This window comes from Dendrobium catenatum, unplaced genomic scaffold, assembly GCF_001605985.2.
Source record: "Dendrobium catenatum unplaced genomic scaffold, ASM160598v2 original_scaffold_67303, whole genome shotgun sequence".
Taxonomy (NCBI): domain Eukaryota; kingdom Viridiplantae; phylum Streptophyta; class Magnoliopsida; order Asparagales; family Orchidaceae; genus Dendrobium; species Dendrobium catenatum.
In genome coordinates this window covers 286,085-310,769 of record NW_021385752.1, presented here as the reverse complement: position 1 = coordinate 310,769, position 24,685 = coordinate 286,085, and the positions used below count along the sequence as shown (strand labels likewise).

Here is a 24,685-nt window from a genome sequence, read left to right as displayed (position 1 = left end):
GAATCCCCCACATTTGAGGAATCTATGGAGAGTCTAGGACTAACTATCAGGCCAAGAAATGTGTGTACGGCCGGTGTCTCACAACATTGTGATCTAAATTCTCAAAATTTCTCACAATGCCAAAAAAGGCATGTATGGGATATCTAAACGGCTACACAACAAAATACATCATGTAAAATACCTGGTGGTGTCGTGCACTCTGCTAACGAGCTTTCTCTCATAACATTAAGAAAAATGTATGTGAGGCTCTACCCATAGCATTGAACTCTTTGTTAACGAGATCCATCTTCTACAATGCGAAGTTGCCGATGAAATTTATTATCTTGTTATGAAAAATGTGTACAGTGATACACTCGCCTTGCCGACCCCGAATGAGTCGCTAATAGGGTCCACCTATGGCATTGCGAATGTCGTTAATGAGTTTCATCTCCCCACGCTAAGAAAAAGGTGTATTGCGCTCCACTCTCACACTAAATACATTGCCGTGGGTTTCGGGGGGCTACCCCACTATATTGTGCTCATTGTTGAAAAATTTCCTCTTGCAATGCTAAAACTTGTGTGTACGAGGGTCCACTCGCTGCGTCAAATGCGTCATCGATGAATTTGGGGGGTTTTTAAGTTGAGAGGAGTTATATACTTGCACACATGAAAGTGAGATGACAGTGAGGTGCCAATGAGGTTACAAGTAAGTTAACACAAAAATATAATATATATGTATTTCGTTTCTTTTTTTATTTTATAGTAAGATGTCAGATGAGTGGAGAATGAGTGTGTGTTGATTTCTAATTTTAAGAATAAAGGTGATGCACAAGAGTGTGCAAATTATAGATGAATTAAGTTAATGTGTCAGACATTAAAATTATGGGAGAGAGTTATTGAGCATATGCTATGACATGATACTATTTATCAAAATCAATTTTGATTCATGCCGAGTAGGTCTACTTTGGAAGCTATACATTTATTGAGAGATTTGATGAAGAAGTATAGAAATAATTAGGAGGATATCCATATGATATTTATTAATTTAGAGGATATATGATAAAGTTTCAAGAGAAGTGCTTTGGAGAGTTTCTTATTCTTGTTTGTAAGGGAACCCTGCCTTCTCTAATTCATTCGACACGTGCAATCTCTTTTTCATTCCTAGAACAGAAGTTCATAATGCTTATATTCATGTCATTAAGGATATGTACTTTTGTTCAAACACAAGGTGGTTTGTTCAAGTATTTTCCTCTTTTTATTGGATTACATCAAGGATCAACTTAAAGCCCATATCTCTTTGCTTTAGTCATGGATGTTCATACTAGACGTTTGCAAGAGGATGTATCCTGGTGTATGATTTTTTGTTGATGATGTTCATCTTGTTGATAAGACTAGAGAGAGAGTTGAAGGAAATCTTGAATTATAGATGTCAACTTTAGAGTTTAAAGGTTTTAGTTTGAGTAGATCTAAAACCAATATATAGAGTGTAATTTTAGTAGTAATAGATTTAATGGGGGATTTTGATTTGGGCGATCAAGTCATTAATAAGAGTACACATTTTAGATTTCTTGGGCTATTGTTCAAAGTGATGGTGAAATAGATGGCGATATTATTAGTAGAGTTTCAAGTTGGATGGTTGAAGTTGAGTAATGCATCAGGCCTGTTGGTGATAGAAAAACATCCCTTAAAGGAAAATTTTAGAAGATGGTGGTGAGACTGACAATACTTTGTGATGCAAAATGTTGGCCATTAAAAGAGAAGCATAAACTTAAGTATTGCAGAGATGAGGATGCTCAATGTGGATTAGTGGCTTGCGCAGAATGTTGGCCAATAAAAGAGAAGTATGAAATTAAGTGTTGCAAAGATGAGGATACGCAGGTGGATAAGGCTTCATTCTTAGAGGTAATGCGAATTAAGTATATTCGTGAAGAGGTTGGAGTAGCTCCATTGGCATATAAGCTTAGAGAAAGTCGCCTTAAATAGTTTGGACACATAAAACATTGTATTTACAATGACTTGATTATAAGAGTAGATATATTAGATTTGGCTAATGTAAAGATAAAGTTAGGCCTAAAAAGAGTTGATTAGAGAATATTATAAATGATATTTTTTTACTAGATTTAAATGAGAATATGACTCTTAACAGGATACAATAGAGAAAAATGATTCATGTAGCCAACCCCATATAGGGGGGATAAATGTTTGATGTTATTGTTGTCTTTCTTTTTATTTGAATTTTTTTAGAGAGAATGTTTTCTCTTTGATTTTTAGTGAGAAAAAAAAAGGGTGATAGAGTAAGGGCTGGAGAGGAGGGATTTGGTGGAGAAAGAAGGAAGTGGAAGAGTAAGAAGGGGGAGATGGGCTGACAGTTAGGGCAAGTTGGCGATGGCATGAGAGATAGGAAGATAAATATCTGCTTTAAATGTTCGTTAAAATTTCGTTGCTTGTACGTCTTGAATTTTGCCTCATTTCACGCGCTTAAAATTTTGATTTTTATCTATAAAAAACCTTTGCCAATATGGATATTGATCTTAGCTATTTCAATTGTCCCGAACGTACTGGCGGTGTTCATTTCGTGAATGGATTTCATTTTAGTGATGGTGACTTTTGGTCATTGAGTTTCAGACAAGTTTTTTGCAACGTCGTACCGTTCACTCGTTGCTTCACCATGCTTTGTCATGTAGACTGCGGCATGGTTATTGGGTCAATATCATTATTTTTCATACATTCATATGCAACCACCTTATGAGATATCCTAGGCTTTGCTTGGATTGTATGCATCCGTAGTCTATTATTCAGATCATTATTTTGGTAGTTAGACTTATTAGTAAGGATATGCGCTATTGAGGTCATGATCATATCACAAATTGCCTGAATCCTTACTTTCTCACTTCCTATCCATGATGCATCAATACGGATACTTCGACATGGACACGACATGATATGGGACACAGAATTTTTAGAAATATAGGACACAGGTGTGGCGTGGACACGACATAATAATTTTTTAAATATAATATATAAAAATTTAGGTGACATCTTATTAGAAATGACAAGTAATAATAAATCAATGTCATGATAACTTGTTTATTTTATAACATAAAAAAATTTAGTACAAAATCTCTAGTACAACCACAAAAATATAAGCAAAAAATCATTTAGTACAACATGAAGGTTCAACTACTCAATAGAGGGAATGATAGAATTAGATTCAGAGTTTGGTCTTTGGCCTTCAATATCATCATCATTGTATACATTGCTTCAAACTCTGGTTCATCTAGAGAAAGATTTGCAACCTACAATAATCCTATATCATCAAGGCACTCGAACCCATCTACCATCCCACATCTTGTTATCACCTGTCATATAAAATGGGGTTTTCCATGATAAAAGACAAAGATTTGTATGCACATAAACTATATCTTCAGCTCGTTGTGGAATTATTTTATTCATCTTCATCGATTTAATAGATGAGTATGTGCTCCAATTTCTATCACAACTAGAAGAGGATAATACTTGACCAAGAAATGTAATTGCTATTGTTTGAAGAAGCGTACTGAAGCTCCATGAATCAACTACCATTTTTTTGGATCCATCATCCATCTATCAACCAAAGATTCTTGATCACCAAAATCCTCTAAATATGCAAAGAACTTTGCAAGTTATATTAATCTTTCTTCTCTCCTCATTTGGGAAATATCGTTTCAAGCATATATTTCTTATATTTAAAGCTTCTAAATCTTTTTGTGATGAGACACGTTGAGGGTCTTCTTGAAGCCATTCTGTACTTGAATTCCTTCAAATATTATAAAGCATATAAAATTATTTATTCATTTACAAGAAATTAAAAATTATTTTAAAAGATGAATACAAATGTAATTTGGATTTAATGAATGAGCCAAACAATGCAGAGGTGTGTTGCTTTTGCTCCACCTATACTCAATAATGGTATAGACAACGCTCCAAAAACTTGAGTCTTCATCGTGTGACTTTCTTTCATGTATGTATATAATTTTTTTCACTTTTTCTAAAATAGAGTCCCACATCTCATAAATCAAATGTAGGCATGATTTATCTTTATCAATCTCTCAACATATCATAAATTGGATCAGTGAAAGCTAAAATGTAATCCACATTATACCACCACAAATCATCTAAGACATTTTCTTTCACATACCTTGCCTTACCAACGTCATCTTCTTGATAGCAAGACCACTTCTCACTAATCACCATAGATTGAAAAATATTTTTTATTTGTTTGAATCTTCTCAACATGATTATTACAGAGGCAAAACGAGTTCAACAACAGCTAACATTCTCAAATGTGAGAAATCATTAAACATTGAAAGTCTCATTGAGTGGTTCATGATGAAATTTTTTATTAGAACCACATCATCTGCATCCATTGTTATCCAATGACATTTAACATAGATGATTTCATTAGCCTCTATATTATTTGCTGGACAAATATTTTTATAATAAGATTTATAGTGTGCACAACACATGGAGTCCATAATATATGAGGATAAGTTTGCTCCACCAATAATCCTACAGTTCTACACATCGGTACAGTATCTGTAATAACCTGCACAACATTTGAAGGTCCAATCATGACTATCACCTCTTTAATTAAATGGGTAATGAAATATTTATCCTTGTATTCTCATTCACAATTCACAACTTTAATGAATATTGGGTAATTCTTTGTGACGGTCATGAAATTAATGAGTGGTTTTCTTTGAGGATCCGTCCAACCATCACACACATCAAGCTGACACTTTTTTCTTTCCACACTCCTTTCGTTGGTTCAAGCAATGTTTCAATATGTGCTGTTTCTCTTTCCAGTAAGTTTGATCTGATTTCATTGTAGCTAGTTGAAATATAACCTGTAAGGTTGTTATTACATGCAAAAGTGAATGCATTTTTATAATAAGGGTTTCTTGCAAGGTTGAAAGGAAGTCCCGCTGAAAAAAACATCCTTGCAATTTCACCATTTAATTCCTCTCGCTGTTGCATATTAAAAGCCTTCTCTAAAAAACTACTAGTAGCTCCTTTTCTTTTCTTTGATTCATATCCTTCACTTCTAAATGATAATGAATGATCAACTCTAACAAATGAGGAAGAAGTTTGGGATGAACCATGTGTGAATGACAAAAGTATCTCTTTAGGAAATGCCCTTTTGATCCTAGGTTCCGCTTTATCAACTTGTCTATTCATTTCAATTTATTGAGACATAGTAATCTTAGGACACATTTTAATTTTATGGCCAACAATCTAAAGCAAATGTGCTTTCATCCTATAATATGATACTTTGTAGGTGCCACCACTATAATTGCATTTGAATGACATATTCCCTCCTCCAAATATTTTTCCTAACTTGATAACATGATTCCATAATGACTTATCAGTTTCTACATATGACTCTTTTGAACCTTCGGCTAATCCACTCCCATCAACATTGGAGCTCATTTTGCTTCTAAATGCACTGGTTAAATGGAACAAATAAAGGCTTAATAAATTTGCCTCAAACTCATTTCAATAAGAAAAATACTTGATTTCATAAAGCTCTATCACATTAGATATTTTTTTGGAAATAACATTGCAAGTAAATTAGTAAAAGCATGAAGCTTTCTCAATCTTAAGGAAGAAAATCCATGAAGAAAATTTATATATACTCTCTCAAATGTAAGAAAGAACACTCAAAACTCATGAAGAACATTTGCATATATTCTCTTAAACTTAAGATAAAAAACTCATGAAGAACATTTGCATATACCCTTTTCATCTTAAGGAAGAAAACTCAATAAACATACATATACTCTTTCAACCTTAAGATAGAAAACTCATGAAGATCATTTACATGTACTTTTTCATCTTAAGAAAGAAAGCTTATGAAGAACATTTGGATATTTATATATATATATATATATATATAAACATAAGAAAGAAAGTCATAAAGAACAAAACTCATGAGCCTAGACTTTTTTCCAAAACCCAAAACAAGAACAACCTACAATCTACAACCTAGGGTTTGATTTAGGAAAAAAAAAGAACAACTGCACAACCTACAAACTAGGGTTTCATTTAGGTAGTTTTTTTCCAAAACCCAAAACAATCAAAATACTTTCTGGAAAAAAAAATTCTCTTTTGAACAGAAATCTCCACGAAATCATTGAGAAATGAAGAGAAATTGTGAATGAAGAAAAAATGGCGAAATCAACTTATAGGGTTTGGCTACGACTTATGTAGAATGTGTACAAAAATTGAAAAAAAAGGGGTTTGGCTATGACTTTCCTCGGTTGCACGCAAAAACAAAGGAGGAAGAATGGGAAGGACTACTCGGGACGGCCGGAAGGGGAAGACGACGGGTGCACAACTGAAAGAACCTCGGAACTGATTGCAGTGAAGACCTCCGCTGCTAGCCTCAATCGCTCGAACGAATGCAAATTGCGGGATAGGGTGTTGGGCTCGGGATTGAACTAGTGTTTATTAGTAGTTTTTTTTTTTTAAATTTAATTATCAAATAGCCGGACACGCATGTCCGACTTATTTATTTATTTATTTATTTCAAAACAGGACACACAAATGACGTGTCCGACACATGTCCCCGCCGTGTTAGACGAGTGTCCGACACTACATTCTCTCTTAAAACATAGTGTCGGTGCATCAAAGCTTCATATCATCTAAACTTAGTCTTTTAGCTCCAAGCCATTGTGTCATCCTGTGGGCAGTGCATTTAGGTTAGTTATTTTATTATTTTTTTATTTCATTTGAAGCAGTAATAAGTGACAACTCTTGTCTAAATATTTGGAGATTTTTCTATTCATTAGAAAAGAACTCTACATACACGCCTCTCTCTCTCTTACTCGCAAACAACTAGTTACCATACAAATTTGACCCAAGGGCCATTATTTTCTTTTATGTTAAACCATGATTATGTTTTATATACCTCATGTCTGAAATAATTCTTAATTAGATTTATTTTCATCATCTTTATTTCGTATACATTATAATTGTATACAAATTGATTAATTGCAGTTCACATTATTCGTTTAGAATTGTTTCTATATGCAATTAACTTTTAAATGTTTCTGCCCATTTGCAGCCAAATGGCGCCGTTTCAATCACTCATGAAGGCAACAGGGGGCGTGGAAGAGGAAGAGGAAGTGGGGTATTGGCATTTTTTTTTTCTTGCATCTGTTTACTTTCATCTATGTAGTTTCAGAATAATGTTTTCTCATTTTCAGTAAATTGGTATCCTTTGACTTGCCCTCTTACCATAAATGTTTGACTGTCTCATATTCGTTCTTTGCATGAACTTTCTTAACTTGGATATTTATAGGGTCTTTAAAATATTAGTCTTAATTAATTTTTGGGTTTGTGAATATTCTTGATTTTTTTTGCTTTAATATTGGGGCGTGCATATTGTTTGTTTGGGCTGGGGAAATATTCAAGCATTTTTTCTTAACATCAAAGGTTGAGAAAATAGACTTTTAAAATTTTATTTGTTGATCACAAATGTGTTGGAACCTTTTTTCTTCTACCTGTAAACTTCTTTCACCACATTGAGGATGTTAAATGCCTTGGTTATGACCAGATTATAAAGAACTGACTATTCAAAAGGCCAATCTATCTATGTCAGACATGAACATACCTCCAACACATTTGATGAGCTTACAATCATGTTGAACACATTTATTTGAAAGAAATAATTACAGTATTTATTTTAAAGAACTAAATAAGACATGGTTGGGACACCCCAACAACACTATGGACACCCCGGAATTGTCGTGACATGCCTAGAAATAACCCAACCATATATTGTCCCATTATACTGGTAATTTAATATTGAAGTAGCTGATTTAGGCCAGTAAATAGTTGGTTCGATCATCATTCATGCCATGAGTCGGCTGGGGCTGTTACTTTAAAGTAGTCCATGATTCAAGGCCAACCACAGCCACACATTCCTCTTCTGCAAGCTTTATTTTAATTGGAAAGATGCAAGGTGATATCATGAATCCTAGCTTCTTTCGTTAGATGCAAATTCACCTAACTAGGAGCTTTTGCTGTTGGTTTAAGTTATTGAGATTCTCTTACTCTTCAACAAATTTATCTTTTATGATACATTTCCACGCTTCCTTTGTTATTTCACAGATTTTTCCATACGTTTTTTGGGTTTCTACATGTTGGCTTGTTGTTTCCATCTATTGCATCTCTATTTATTGTCTCATAATTGCAACATTTTTATTCTCTTGTGCTCATTTTGCTTTATTGCGTTTTTTTTTCTGCTTTTCCCCTATGCTGGATCAAAAATTAGGTGCACTTTATGCCTTTTCTTGAGTATGCTTGTGAAAGTGGTTGAAAGTTATGTTTGGAATTGTGTTCAAGTATTTGTTTTGCTGAAAATCAATGAGTGTTTGGAACTCCCTCCATGAAGGTGATAAGTGTGCTCCAAACTTTTCAATTATTCAGGCTTGAAATCCTTTTTCAGTTTTGTTTTTATAACAATTAAATATGATTTAGGAAATCTTCCTAAACAATTAAATATAATTTAGGAAATCTTCCTAAACAATTAAACATAATTTAGGAAATCTTCCTAAACAATTAAACACTTTATAAATAGCATAAACGTAATTAGGAAATTTTTCTAAACAACTACCTCTTGATTAGGGGACCTTCCTAAACATTCCCCCTTAATTAGGAATCTTCCTAAACAACTCCCTCTTGATTAGGAACCTTCCTAAACAACTCCCCCTTAATTCCTTACATAATAAATAATAGCTCCCCCAGCCTAGCTGTGGCCCCCCTTGGCGTATCATATATCTGCTCGATGTTAGGGTTGTGAGGACTTTGGCAAAGAGAGCGAGTCATACTTTTCATCTTATCCGAGCATGTATGAGCTTATCGAGAGTCTCTTGCAGGAAAGAGAGGTCGAGCTAAGTGCAAGAGTATTTGAGTCGATCTACAGTGGGAGGAAATTCAATCAGGAGTCTCTTTGTTTAGGTAAGTTTATTTTTTTTTAGGTTTTCTCTTATTTCTTTATTTGGATCTTCATCTTGTTGAAAATTTGGCCTGGTATTGTGGTTTTATATTAATATCGGGATTTGATTGAGAGCGATAAGTTGTGTTAACATTTAAAATTGAGATTTGTTGTTTATGTCGTTATAATGATGAACTAAGTAAATATGTCAACATGTCATATTTATGAATTATTTTAATTTTATGAGTTTTATATGTTTTTGTTTTGATGTTTATGCCTCAATTCACTTTGAGGCTTATGCTTTGCCTCGCTAAAGCTAGATGTTTTAGTTCTCGTTTTTTGCTTTCTAATTCTTGATAAAATAACATAAAATTGAAATTAGAAAGAGTTGGAATGCTTTTCTTTCCCCTTATAAAAATAATAAAAAAATAATTTCTAAATTGTTTGGAATGGGTTCAAATGAGTCCTACTACTATCTGGGCGAATGTGTGAGACGTTTGCACGTTTGCAAAACAAACGAATATCATTAAAACTCAATTCAATGAAATTCTAATTCTGGATATCTAGGAGTCTAGAGTTACTATTGCACCTAGGATGATGCAATAGATGGCAGATCATATAAAAGAAATTATGATTTATTGATTTATGCAAAAAAAAAAAAAAACTTTTCATGTTTAAATTTAAAAGAAATATAATAAATTTGATAGAAAAAGACAATGCACCAATCAGTAAAATTTGAAGAAATCAATATTAAATTTGAAATATAAAATTTAACGAGTAATTGATTTTTTGTCACACATTAATATCAAGCTTTATCCAACTACGTGGGATCATTAGCTATATGAATCCTTTCTCTCCATTGTATTCTGTTAAGAGTCAAATTTTATTTAAATTTAATAAAAAGATCATTTCTAATATTTTCTTGCCAAGCCTTTTTAGGTTCATCTCTACTTTTCTTAACATAGGCATTTGATGTAATATCGATAACAAATATTTTAGTTGTCATGAATTGATTAAATTAGGATTGGTGTAATATCGATAACAAATGTTTTAGAAGAAAATATAATAAGTCTTCAAAGTGGAGAAAATTCATGTCTCACATCGATGCAAGATATATTTTCTCCTAATTGTTTAATCCCACTCTAATCGAACTCGAAGGAATCTCCATTAAACAGCCACATAAAATTAAAAACAATGATCTAAAGTTTTATTAATCAAAGACGGTTTTTACATGTTTCAGAATTTATTATTTATAAGGCATCAAACACTAAGATCGACATTTGTTGAAATTTGGTTGAAACAATTGTTGAAATTTCGTCGAAGCTCTGCATGAAGTTCGATACATAGGCACGATAGAGATTCCAAAAAAAGTTTACATTTGAGGTTCCAGGTAGATAATATAGAATCAATGGAAACCAGAATGAGAGCATGGCAAGGATTGTACCAACGCTGAAGAAACTGGCAACGAGAACATAGCACCGGTGGGAGAGAAAGGAAAAAAAATACAACAGCGTGAATCATCCAAATCATAAACCAACAATTAAACTTGTATGCCAATAGCTCATGAACTAACAAGCAAAAACCATCGATGGACCTAGGGAAATTCCAGCAACTTGAATAAATCCAAACAAACCACTATGACTTCAAACGTAAAGAACACATCTCATTCTTGTAGATAGCATCATCATAGGCATGCACTAAACAAGTTGAAAATTTAAATTTCAAAAGAAAAAAATAGTCTTTAAATCATCAAATTATTATTATTCATCTCAACACACTAGATTCACTTTTGTGGTATGCGTAAAACTTCAAATATAATTCAAATATGGCAAACTTGGAAAGAATTCAACTCTGATGAATTGATCTTTAATGTTCTTCATGCAAATCATGACATAAATATTGTGTTTCTTGTATTGTATTCCGAGAATCAGCATAAATACATCTATTATGTTAGTCAGACATTTTTTTTCTTTAGAATCTATCATTAATAGTGGACACAATTTTGTAATCTAATATAATTTTAGAAACAAGCAGTGTAAAATTGTCTAGCGAAGTATTGGGTTTGAACTCATTAGGATATGGAAAAAGAGAATAATTCAAGAAATTGATAGTAGATAAATGAAACAAGTTTAAATAAAGCACATTGAAACTTGGATTAATGTTAGAATTTTCTAGAATTTGTAATTTGTATGCTTGAGTTTGTTAGGCAGGTCATTGGACCAATCCAACTTGTACATATGGGACCGTCTCACGTAATAGAGGCGAACATAGAAGAGCTGCACGCTCTGTCCAGTTGGCAGCAGGAATTGGAAAGTTTTTGGAGGGATTTAGGAAGGAAATTTAAAAGTTGGGGCTGTTTAGAGATTTTCTTTTGAATTTTATGTATTAAGTAGTATGTTTTACTAGGATTAGAGCATCATGAATTTGGCTAAATTTGAGATTTATCTTAGTTTTTGAGCTCTAGCGGCGTCTAGAGATTTGGGAGAGATAGATCCTCCTTTCGAATTAAGGATCACTTGTATCTTGTTATTTTCTTCCTTCTACTACTAAATCAAGAGTGTTTTGTTGGATTTTCCTCCACTAAATCTTCGGAATCTGCTTGGCAAGATTGTTGAAATTTTGATTCAAGCAATTCTTTACTATTTCTTCTATTATTCCTTATCAAATTGATATCAGAGCGGTTTTCAGACTGTTTTTGGGCTTTTTTAGGAGAATTCCTATAGCAATTTTTTTAAAATATATTTCAGGCTGTAATTTTTGCTATTTTTGTGGTGGTCGAGCCTAATAAAGATCCGGGGACTTATGACGGGAAGAAAGGTAGAAGTATTAGAAGAGGAGATCGGACAAATGAAATCTTAAATTTCAAATCTCAAAATTCAAGTTTCAGATTAAAAAAAAGGATATTTTAGTCATCCATGATAAAGATTGATTCAAATTTTTTTGTCCTGGAGGAGATGTTGAAGAAAATGCTTGAGGGACAATTCAAAATATCACCGTTGGAGGTGAGGGAAGGCGCCGACAGCCAGGGAAGTGGGGAAAATCCTAAGGCAATCTGACGAAGGGAAGATTAAGAGGTGGAGATTTTGGAGGGAACATAAAAAATGCCTCCCGTTGGGCCTATTCTTAGGGAGGAGTCGGGTAGAGGGTATGTGGGGAGGCATGAATGGAAGGGTGTTGAATTTGAAAGGAGGGGCATATATAATATGATTGAAGGGGTGCTGAATTTGAAGAGAGGTGGGCTTGCGATGAAAGATTTGGGTGCGAGAGGAGAAGGGATGATTGGCACAACTGGGGGGAACCACTCCCTTTGGGAATGATAAACTTTGGAGGAAATAGGGGTGATGGAGGAGATATGAGGGTGAGAAAATAGAAGATGCCAATCTTTCAGGGGGAGGATGCACACGGGTTGATCTACAAGGTAGAGAGATATTTATTCATCAATGGGTTGACGGAGGAGAGACTGACGACAGCTGGCCTATGGTTGGAAGGGAAGGCTTTGGCTTGGTATCAATGGAGGTATATGCGACGAACCATACGGAGCTGGAGGGAGTTCAAGGATTGCTTCTTGTAACAGTTTCGAACCGGCAGGGGAGGAGACTTCTATGAGCAGTTCTTCGCCTTGACATAGGATGGGTCAGTGATAGAGTATCAGGATAGGTTCGAGTACCTTGCTATCCAGTTGGACCGCCTTCATGAGACCATGCTAGAGGGGAACTTCATGAAGGGACTGAAATTAGAGATCTGAGCAACGCTTAGAGTGATGAGGCCACCTGACTTAGGAAAGGTTATTGAGCTAGCTCATTTTTGGAGTAACATAGACACCTAGAGAGGAGCAAAAGACAACAACTCTGGAAGCTCGTACAGGATGACCACCACCTTTTTGACACCTAAGGAGCCGACACCGGATACTCTTCGGGAGACTCAAAAGGGGAAGATTGTAGGTGGAAGACCCCGGAACAACATCAAGAAGCTCACAAAGATTGAGTTATAGAAGAAGATATCAAAGGGGCTCTATTTCAAATTTGAGGAGAGGTGTACACTGGGGCGTAGATCTAAGAACCGAACTCTTCTGGTTCTCACTGTTGGTGATGACGAGGAAGCTGAGGTGCATGACATCTTTCCACCTTGTGGATAAGGTGGGTCTTTGGGAGGTGGGTATTGTTAGACCGGTCCCTGGACAGGTCTAGCCAGTCCATACAGAACCAACTCATGTAATAAAGGCGGACACAGAAGAGCCGCACACTCTGTTCAGTTGGCAGCAGGAATTGGGAAAGTTTTTGGAGGGATTTAGGAGGGAAATTTCAAAGTAGGGGCTATTTAGAGATTTCCTTTTGAATTTTATGTATTAGTATGCTCTGCTAGGGTTAGGGCATCTTGAATTTGGCTTAAATTTGAGATCTCTCTTAGGTTTTGGGCTCTAGCGATGTCTAGAGATTTTAAGAAGATAGATCCTCCTCTCGATTAAGGATCACTTGTATCTTGTTAATTTCTTCTTTTTACTATTAAATCAAGAGTGTTTTGTTGGATTTTCCTCCACTAAATCTTTAGAATATGATTGGCGAGATTGTTGAAATTCTTATTTCAGCAAATTCTTTATTGTTTCTTATATTGTTCCCTCTCAGAGTTTCAATGCACTCAAATATTTTAAATGACCTTGCCTTTCTTCCATTTAATTTTTTAAAAGGTTATTTATGGATCTTTTTTGAAGAAAATTAATTCAAATAATTTAAATATTAATTTTGATAAATTTTGTTCCTTTAGAATTGGCCAAATGATGTAGTTTTAAATTGCACATTTTGTTTAAGACATTCATCATTAACAAAATTTTTAAAGTATTGAGGCAACTTATCTCTGCGTAATATTTTTTGTTTTTTATGAATTAGTGCATCATGGAATCATGAACAAAAAAATGATGTTAATTTAAATAGGATAAATTTTTATACGAACAATATTGTAAGATAATTTATCAATGGTTGTAATAATGGATTGCTCTTTCAGTTCATCAACTAAAGTAGATATGATTTTTTCAGTTTTTTTGTTCACTCATAGTTTAATTTCTATTGAAAGTTCACAAGTAGATTTGATCTTATGCCAGTTTTAATTTGAGACTCAAAATTTCAACTCTACTATTTACATGTAGATCAAATTCATGAATCTCTTCCAATGTAGATGGAAATTTAGATTCATCATCAACTGTATATATTCATATAATAATTGCAAATCATCTTTTGCGTCTAAAATATTCTAAAAATGAATATTCATGAACTACAATTTTGTCCATATGATTAGATTTTGCTATACATGATTCTTGTATTGATGTCCAAGTGATATGCTTTAGAGGAGATGATTTGATTTTTCTATAGGGACATTAATCATATGTTTGATAGTTCTATGAAAATAATTATAATATTCTTCAATATCTAAGGATATGCACAAGGCATTATGTAATTCCTTGGTGAATTATAGCTTTGTTGTATTTAATTTCTTGCTTAAGACCTTTTATAAAATAAATAATCACAGTATAATATTCTAAATATAAGTGACATTTAGCTACAAGGTTTGGAAACATTGTAGATTATTCAAACGCATCAAATTTGTCATTTAACAGATGTTTATACTCATGAAATGATAAGTATTATCTTTGAAGTTTATGTTTTATATTAACTCATGATGATTTATTAAGAACACCTTGCCAAAATGATTTTGCATATTTATTAGTTTCGATTTTAAAGATTCAACTCATTGGTAATCAAATGTTTTTCAAAATGATCTTTTAAATTATTGATCAAATTTTAAAATTTTCTACAATCATACCATCAATCAAATATAAGAGTACAATTTTGAACTTCACAATAATTACAATGCATTTGTTCAGAACTTTAATTTATTGATTTTGTTTAAGTTGAATCATTTATTAGTTTTTTAAAAAGTTATCATGCCCTATTTCGAGGTAATATTTTGATGCAAACACACGTTATGATATCAAATTGATTTAGGACACTTAACGGTCTAGTGTTCCTAATGAAACAAACCACATAAAAAAAAAAACGATTCATAAAATAAAGACCACGACTCTAAAACTATAACTTGATTCTATTTAATGGGAATCATTTATTAATTTTTTATTGATTCAATTAATATGGTTTATTTCTAGTTAATATTTTGGTGCAACCATAAGCTCTAAAAGCAAATTGATAACATATTGTATGATAAGGTTATATCAAATATCAACTTAGGGATAGACATAAGCAAATCATCCTTTAGATCATAATAGTTAATGGAAACAAAATAACTTATGATTTGTAGTCTAAAGAACACTAGTTTAGAACTTTAACTTGATTTTGTTTTATTGGAATCATTTATTACTTTTTTATTGATTCAGTTGTGCCTTATTTCTTGTTAACATGTTGATGCAACCATAAGTTCTACTGTCAAATTGATGTAGGATGCTCAAGGGTTTAGAGTTACTAATGCTGCTAGGATGTTGCACTGGATTTAAATCGCACAAAGGAAAGTTCTTTGACTAAATATCACTAAATAAACAGAATCCACTTTCTGTTGGTTATATATTTAAAAATATGATAAATTGAACCAAAAAAATAAATGAAATGATTGATTAAATAAATAAAAAAATGACTAGAAATTTGAAAGACAAAAGTTCAACAACAACAACAAGCCATTATCTGACTACGCAGGGCCGGCAAGTTTTTTCCTCACTTGAAAGCAATTATGACAAATTTGACAAAGAATAGACTCACAATACTAATAACAAATACGGGAAAAGAAAAAGGATTTAGAAGTCACCTCAGTGGAGACAATTTGTGTGCCATATCGATACAAGGAAATCTCTCTATCTAAAAGTTGTCTATCATATTTGTAGTCACTTGAAGGAATCCAAAATCTCACAAAACCATACAAGATTGAAAATATGAATCTAATACTTTATTGATCAAAAGCAATTTTTATTGGCCTTGAAATTTACTGTTTATATGACATCCTAATCGTGAACTAATGATTGATCCAATTTAGCTACAACTTGTGAGCCATAAACAAATAATCCTAACAGCATAAATCATTAATTAATTTTGAAAATTCTAGCAACCTGAATCAATCTAACCGAACCAAGGGAACATATAGTTATGTATCAAATACATCCTGTTCTTAGTGGATAACATAATCATAATCACTTTCTAATTAACTTCAAATTTAAATGTCAGCAGAAAATAAAACAATCCATAAATCATCAAATTACTAATTTGCCATCATAATGCACCAGGTTTATGCTTGAGATGAATGTGAACCCTCAGATATCTATCTAAACTTACCGCGAGAACTCGGCCTCAACTTCTTCCAAATCACTACATTGAGCTATTTTGGTATGTAGGAGGGTTTCTAAGTATGTCTTGTTCATGCATTGTGTCATATTTATCGAGCTTGTGCTTCATAGTCACCACACTTGCATTCATATAATACATTATAGGGAAATATGGACTCTTTATTGCGCTAGTTTTTTTTGCTATATCTTTTCTCCAATTTATCCAGATTCTGTGTTTTGATTTTCTTGAAGCATCTCTTGGATCTACTGAACAGCATAAACCACCTCTTTAGTTAATTAATTGCTTGAAATAATTACCAATGCAAAATTGACAATTCTAAATTTATTCCTACATGCAAAATAACTAAGATAGAAATGATTTATCCATTTGTTTCATCACTTGCAGTATCCACGCACACAGACCACGTTCACTGAAGACTTTGATTTCACAGCAATGAATGAAAAGTTTAACAAGGATGAAGTTTGGGGCCATTTGGGCAAAAGCAGACCCCACTCGAGCAACAATGAAGAAGATGATGAAGCTTATGGCTTCGAGGAAGAAAATGGGCAGTCTTCAGAACTAGATATCAAGGTAATGCTTTCCTTTCTCACGCAGTCAAACCTAGTCACTCCCTTGTCCCCCTCTCTCCCTATGTATGCGCTTGAAGTTCTTTCAAGCCTGATACTATGAATCCTTTTCTTCCATTAATGCTTTCTTGTTTTATTGATGCAGCCTGTTTATGTGAAGGATGACTTCTTCGACACCCTTTCTTCCAACAGCAACGACCAAACGAACAATGGGAGGATCAAGTTCTCTGAGCAGCTGAAGATTGACGCAGAGGTACATTAACGCTTCCTTTGAGACGGCTTTTTTATTGCTTCTTAAAGTAGCTTTAAGAAGCAGTAAAAAATCCATCCCAAACAAACCCAAGCTGTGTTCCTCCTACACTCTTTTACCCACCCCGCATTAACAATTTGTCTCAAATATCAAATATTTTTATTTTCCATTTCAGACTTTCGGTAACTTTTCGAGGAACCGATCTGCATACAGAGGAGGGCGAGGTGTTCGGGGTGGCCGGGGGAGGGGCTCTTACTATGGTAGGGGCTACGGCTACTCTGGGAGGGGAAGGGGGCATGCTGGTACGAGCCGAGACTACTAGCAACTTAACTGCAGGTTCTATGTTAGCTTTCCTGTTATTCAGTAGTGGTTGAAGTGCTATTTCTAATCTTATTACTGGGAAATAAGCAAAATAACTAAGATGTTTGTCTGAAATAAATGCTAGCCATGGCTATCTCATCAGAAAAGCCTGAGAGTATATTTGTGTTTGTGATTTGCATTTCTATTGCAAATTTGGTCTATTTGGTGGAATGTCTTCGTCAAACGTTAATATATTTGAATTAGTTTATGGTGTTTATTTTTCTTTTGCTTTATGATTGGTAAAAAGTATATAAATTTTCCTTTGCTGGGTGGTATCGCTGAGGTTTTTCAGTACAAAGTTTTGTTTAGTGAGATATCTTTATTTAAAGGAGCAGCCATTAAAAAATTGTGATGGAATGGTATTGACTGCTTGCTTAAATAATTTTCTATCAGCAACTTTTTGACCGCATAAAAAAAAATGTAAAGCTTATTCAAATGCGAGACGTTAACTCTGCCTTTTTCTTTTATTTCAGCTAAGTTGTTATGTTTTTGGTTCGTTTCATGTATAAGTAGTAGCGATGGGTATTATACAAATATTCAGCTTTTAGCTTTCATTAGAGCCAAAATGGTGAAATTTAGGCTTCGTTTGGGCGGCTTTTCTAATGCTTTTTAAACCAGTTTTTTAATATAAAAATTTTTAATTCAAACAAATTTTGTATTAAAAATTTCTTTTAAAAAATTGTAAAAAGTAGTCCCAAATAAAATCTTAAGCTATTAATTTAAAAATGTGGAATGGTTAGCAGATTTGAACTGAAAACTTTTTAATTTTTCGTATAAATTTGCAAAAATTTATATAATATAACCTTGATGTATGCGAATATATAATAAAAATTATGATTGTTAGGATATTATAAGGCAATTGATCTCTTTGAAGATTATTCTTATCAATTGTTTGGGAAAGACAGCTTTCATATATTTTCTTAGACTTAGAGATACAGAGATCTATAGGTGGCTATGAAAGGTGGAAGCCTTTCTTTTTGGGTAATAAGTTTGGTTCACATTCTATGTTTTTAATTTATTTGTTTATGATCAATATCATTATTAGCAAGTTAATGAGGTTAGCATATTTCTCTTATATTGTGAAAATGGCACTAATGCAATGCTAAACCCTTAGTTACTTTAGGTTTTAATAATAATCATTAGTCGAGCTCTATTAATGCTTTTTATTTGTCAACTGTCACCAACTAGTTTTTATTTTTATTTTTTTTTTGTTTGAGTCATCTTGCATTGTGCTAAGTATGTGGTTTATGAAACAACCAAGTACATAGAGATTAAAATGAAGAAATTTGGAGTTAGTTAACATAATTAATTTATGGCAGATCATACTATGTGACTTGGATCATACTCTATAATAAGCATGGTATTTTTAGCAAATTTGAAAAATCAAGATGCATTAATTAACAAGAAATATAATTAAATTTGTAAAATTAATCGTATTGTATGGCTATGGTCGAACCATATGATCATTTATAATCAAGATCAAATAAACATGTATATGTTCTTTCCTTAACTAGTTAAATTCAAAGAGTCAAGAATCTAGGACAACACTTAAAATCAAATAAAGAAAATATCATATTGTACGACCCATATTATACAGTTTAAACAAACAAGGATTATGCTAATAGGATCCAAAACTTTACATATTGATTGTATGTCATAGAAGTGGTAAATAATTAATCATTTTGTACGATTAACATCATACAATCTGATTGAGTAGAAAGAGGTTTTTATGTTTTTCAGGCTGGTTGTACTAATTGTACTGCATTATTTGTGGATTCGAAAGTACGGATCAGACTATAGATAATCTTTATGAACAACTTTTCTAGGGTTTCTAAAGAAGCACTTATAAATATTTTTATCTAAGAAACCTTGGAGAGATTTTCTTAGACTTTCAAGAGATTTTTGTGAGACTAGTATGAAATTTTCTATCTTTTGAGATTTCAATCATTTGAAGAAATTTATGCGTGAGGCTATAATTTGGATATTTTTAAATCACATCATTATTTTCCTCTAATTTGAGATTTTGAAGCTCTTGGCAGAGAGTTTCCTGAGTCTTGTTGTAGAAATAGTGGAGACCTTTGTATCTTATGGAACTAGTTGGAGTACCTAATGATTGTATATTTTTTGAAGAGGAAAGTGGTGTAAATGGTGTCTCCATTACTCGTAAAGGAGAGATGTGTCTCCACCATGCCAGAAGTAGAATGAGAGAGTGGTATAAAAGATTTCTTCATTTCCCTTTGAAGGAGAAAAAAGGTTTAGTAGAGGGCTCGGGAAGTGGATGTAGGCGGTTAGTTCCAACCACTATAAATCAATTTATGTTTCTTTTTCTTTTTATTTTTATTCATTGCAGAACCACTTTAACGTGTGGAAATCTCTTTTTTGTTATGATATTATGATTCTGATGAAAATTTGTGACTCACTAGAAAATTTTTAATTGGTGTCAAAAAGAATCATTTTAAAAGAAAAATTATAATTAATTTTAAAAGACAAATCATAATTAATTCCTTAAGCATAATTCTTGGAAAAAATGATATATTTTATTCAAAAGAAAATTTTGTTTTATTTATTTTTCTCAAGAGACTTAAGATTAGTGTTTAAGCTTTCATAAAATAATTATAATTTTAAAGACACTCTAATTCAGCCCTCTCTTGGGTGTGGCATAAATTTTTAATTGGTATCAGAGCAGTTGCTTTCTATATAGGGTTAAACATTTCAAGTAGATTCCAACTATGATACATTATGAAATTTGGAATAGTTGGAATGATATTCAATCACTTGATCGCCACTATTCAATATCATTGCTTTTCACTTTTAAAAGTGTTAATGACAATCTTCATACAATCATTTGGCTATAGGATGTGAAACCTAGTATAGATAGGACACACACCACCGTATATGGTAGAAAATGGGATAAAGATTGAACTTCCATTTAGTGAATCATGTTCTAATGAATGGAATCAACATAACTCAATTTTAAATGCTTAAAATATTTCTTTTGTGCATTAAAATCTGAGGATTATATATGCGTTTCTACTTGCACAATAAGAAAAAAAAAAGGGATAGATTATGTATTACATATGATGGGATAAATGAAGTAAAATAATCTTGTATAAACATCTTATTACATGATTATGCATGCAACTGAATGATTTTTTTTTAAAATTATTACTTAATTGCATGCCTTAGATAAGGATTTAACTAATGTTGAAAATGTTAACAAAATATTGAGAAGTCTATTTGAATCTTGAAATGCTAAGGTGATAATTATTTATGCATCTAAAGATTTAGCTACTTATTCTATTGCTTGGATCATTGATAGCATATGAATAAAAGGATATCAAGATTTAAGCTAATGTAGGTGAAAGAAAAAAAATAGAAGGTAATACCACTAAAAATGAATGAGATTAATAATAGGGATTCAAAATTGCTGATGATGAGGATATAGCACTAATGATCAAACAATTTAGAGCCTTCTTAAAGAACAAAAAAAGAAGGCACAACAAGAAGTGGAAGGAAAAAGGTTAATGAACCATCTTCTCATATTATTTGTTTTGTTTTTAAAAACCAAGTTCACCTCAAGTGGGAATATCCCAATCTCAAGAACTAACCACAAAAGAATGGATTGAGAAAAAAAGGAGAAAGTAAGAAGAATAGAAGAAAACCTTTGTGTACTTTTTCGATAAATTCAAACTCATCAACAACTGAAGAAGAGAAACATGTCAATAATTTGTGCATAAAACCACGTGAATGAAGAATCATGTGACTTTGATAGTGAGCAGGAATATGATTTTTTCTGATGAATTTTATCTTTTTTTTTAAACAATAACATACTAGTAATATGAAATTAAAGAAAAAAATTACTTAAAAAAAGGATTTGTGCACTTTGCAAGATGAACACACCAGTTTGTTATAAGAGTTTGAAAATGTAAAAAATGAGTTAAATAAAAAAGCCATCATGCATACTAAACTTCTAAATGCACATAGTATATTAGAAGTTTAAGACTTGCATCTACATGAGGTTGGGCATTGACCTTCAAATCAAGATAGAAATTATAAAATGTTAAAATGAAGATTTAAGAAAGGAAGTTGTAGAACTAAGAAAGCTTGCATATAGTTCTACACTTATTTATTCTTCATCTGCAAAGGATCCCACTACATCACTTTCTCTCTCTCTCTCTCTCTCTCTCTCTCTCTCTCTCAAGTGGTTTACATTGAATAGATTAATACATTCTTTTCCTAAAGCTTTTATTAATGTGGCATGGTAGGACATATCACATGTGTTTGCACACATAGATTCCATCGTAGCGCTCACTATAAATGGAGGCCTAAGGCCTTTAGGATATAGTATAATACACATTCATTTCATAGCATTTGGAGAACCAAGTTAATTTGGGTTCCTAAGGTCAATCTTAGTATGCATTGTAGATGTTCTTTCTCAAAAGGTTCATTGAAGGCATGTGGTATATGTATAGTGGATGCTCATGACCCATGACTAGAGACAAAAGAAAGTTCATTGCACTTGAGTCTAGAAATGGAATACAACATGAAAGTTTATTTGTTCATGTATTGTTGGTAAGGTTTACTCATTTACCTTTGAAAATGTTTTACATGTTGATGGCCTAAAATATAATCTATTAAGCATTAATCAATTACGTAATAAAGATTTTGATATTAACTTTTGTCTAAAAAAAGCTTGAATGCTATGAATGGTAAAATTATTTTAGAAGGGTTGCTTATTAATAATGTTGTCATGCTTGATTTGGACTATTTGAGTAAAATAGAGAAGCCTATTATCTAAAAATCTTATTAAACAAGTCAAAATTATGGAAAAAAGATTGTGTTATGCTTGTATGAATATATTAAGGAAAATCACACACCTAAAATTAATTATGGGGTATTAAAATTAGAGTTTAATAATAAGCACTTATGTAATGCATGGTAGCTAGGAAAAGAAGTTCAGCCTCATTTCATTCAATTAAAGGCATAACCTCTAAAGTATAAACCACTATAAATATTGCATATGGATCTATTTGGACCTATAAGCATCACAAGTTTAAGAGTTGAGTCATCTAGATATGTAATTATAGTTGATTACACTATATCAACTACATTAACTTTTTAGCACCAAAAGGGTGATTTATTTTTTGAATTCAAATTACTTGCAAAAGAAGATAGGTTGCACTATATCCATTATTTATAATGACCATGGAGGAAAATGTAAAAAATGAGAAATTTGAAATATTTTATTAGGATATAGGAATAAAATTCAATTTTAAGCTCCTAAAATACCGCAAAAAATGCAATAACGAATAAGAAGAATAGAACCATAATTTAAGTTGTTTGAGCTATCTATAATGAATACAAATAACCTAGGTATTTTTGGGATAAAGTAATAAATATAGCATATTATGTTCTAAACTGGGTTAATATAAGACCTTCCTAGTTGCTCAAAGTTAGAAAAGCATAAACTATCACATCTACATGTTTATTTGGTGCAAGTGTTTTGTGTTAAATAATGGAAAAACAAGTTTGGGGAAGTTTGATGCAAAATTAGATGACACCATATTCCTAGATTTTTCCTCTGTTGGAAAGGCTTATAGAATATTTAATAAAAGAACGTTTATAGTTGAAGAATCAACACGTCTTTTGATAAATCTAGTGCTATTCTTTCAAAAATTACAACAAAAAGAAAGATCTTATACCTACTGTATAACCTAAAAGACAGACCAACCAACTTGGACATATTTTTAGAAATTGAAAATATGTTATGAATCATCCTAGAGATTTGATTAAAGGAGTTCCCTTAGTAGGAGTTAGGACTAGACATAGCCTTAGATAAGATACAAATCACACTTACCTTATTAACATGACTGAACCCACTTATGTAGATGAAGCCTTAACTAATGATTGTAGTTATGCAAGAATAGCTAACCAATAACACTTGAAAATTAGTTCCAAGACTATATGATAAGTGCTTGACTGATTCCAATGGGATTTTTAGATAAACTAAATGATTATGGATTAAAAATAAGAAATAAAAGAATATTGGTAGCAAACAAGGTACAATCAATTTTAATATATAAAATTTGAAGAGACTTTTGCTCAAGTTGCAATACTAGAGACTATAAGATTATTATTAGCATTTGAATATATTAAAGGAATCAAATTATAAAAAATGGATGTAAAAAGTGTATATTTAAACAAAGTGACAAGGGAAGATGTTTAAAGTGTATATTTTTAATAGTTAAGCATAAACAAGAATTTAAATTAAATGTAAATGATAGAACAAAATAATGGAAACAACGGTAAACAAACATAAATAAATATAAAAAGATAACTTACCTTTTATTGAATGATAAAAAGATGATGGTCAAAATAATACAAAATATTAAAATAAATAAAATAAAATAACTAGTGTATTAAGCACTATCCTCCTAATCCTTCTCCATTCAAGACCTAAACTCTTTATCCTAATAATAATAACAAATGACTCCCACAGCCAAAATAAAACATCTCAATCACAACATCATGGGGATCTCGCCAAATAAATATAATTGAAAAATAAATAAAAGAAAAAATAAGATACAAACAATAGTAGCAATTATCCAAACTCTCCTCTCTCTCTCTCTCTCTCTCTCTCTCTCTCTCTCTCTCTTGCATGCCAGGAACATCCATAAAAAAAAAAATGACTCTCATCAATTTGAATCACTATCCTCCTCTTCCTCCTCATCATCAACATCAGGATGGGTCCAACTATGAGAATGGTGTTTTGAGAAGTAAGGAAATACAGCTGTATAGTGGTAATAATTTCTTACATACCCAAATATGATCTTACCATTGCTTACTCTCCACAGAACTCAGTCTCACCCTGGATAAGATCCCTTAACTCGACCACTTGCTTAATTAAAGATTTAGGAGTCCTAGAACTCCAACTATGGCTAGGCATGCTAGTTAGCCTGGGCTCACTAGATCATTCCTCCTCTATGCCTAATCTTATAAATCGCTCAATATTTTTTTTTGGTGAGTGAAGAAATGGGAAAATCTATTCTTCATTGGGATCTCCCCTCACATGAACATTAATACAAAATGATTAAATTAGAGAAGCATGACCAAAACCACAGAAGCGGTCCCCTTGATGTTGTAATTAAAACAAATGTAAATAAGCTTTTCCACATCTTTAGTGTAACAAACTTGAATAGCATTATTTAGCAAA

General features: G+C 32.4%; 1 protein-coding gene across 1 annotated transcript in view; it reads left to right on the top strand.

The window, feature by feature from the left end:
• LOC110101781 (protein decapping 5) overlaps window positions 1–17,703 on the top strand; it is a 32,174-nt gene extending 14,471 nt beyond the window's left edge. The window contains exons 5-8 of the mRNA XM_020829843.2: window positions 7,085–7,150; window positions 16,681–16,866; window positions 17,008–17,115; window positions 17,288–17,703. Of these exons, the coding sequence (XP_020685502.1) occupies window positions 7,085–7,150; window positions 16,681–16,866; window positions 17,008–17,115; window positions 17,288–17,434 (507 nt within the window). The 3' untranslated portion in view covers window positions 17,435–17,703. The remainder of the gene's footprint in view (window positions 1–7,084; window positions 7,151–16,680; window positions 16,867–17,007; window positions 17,116–17,287) is intronic.
• The last annotated feature ends 6,982 nt before the right edge of the window (window positions 17,704–24,685 follow it).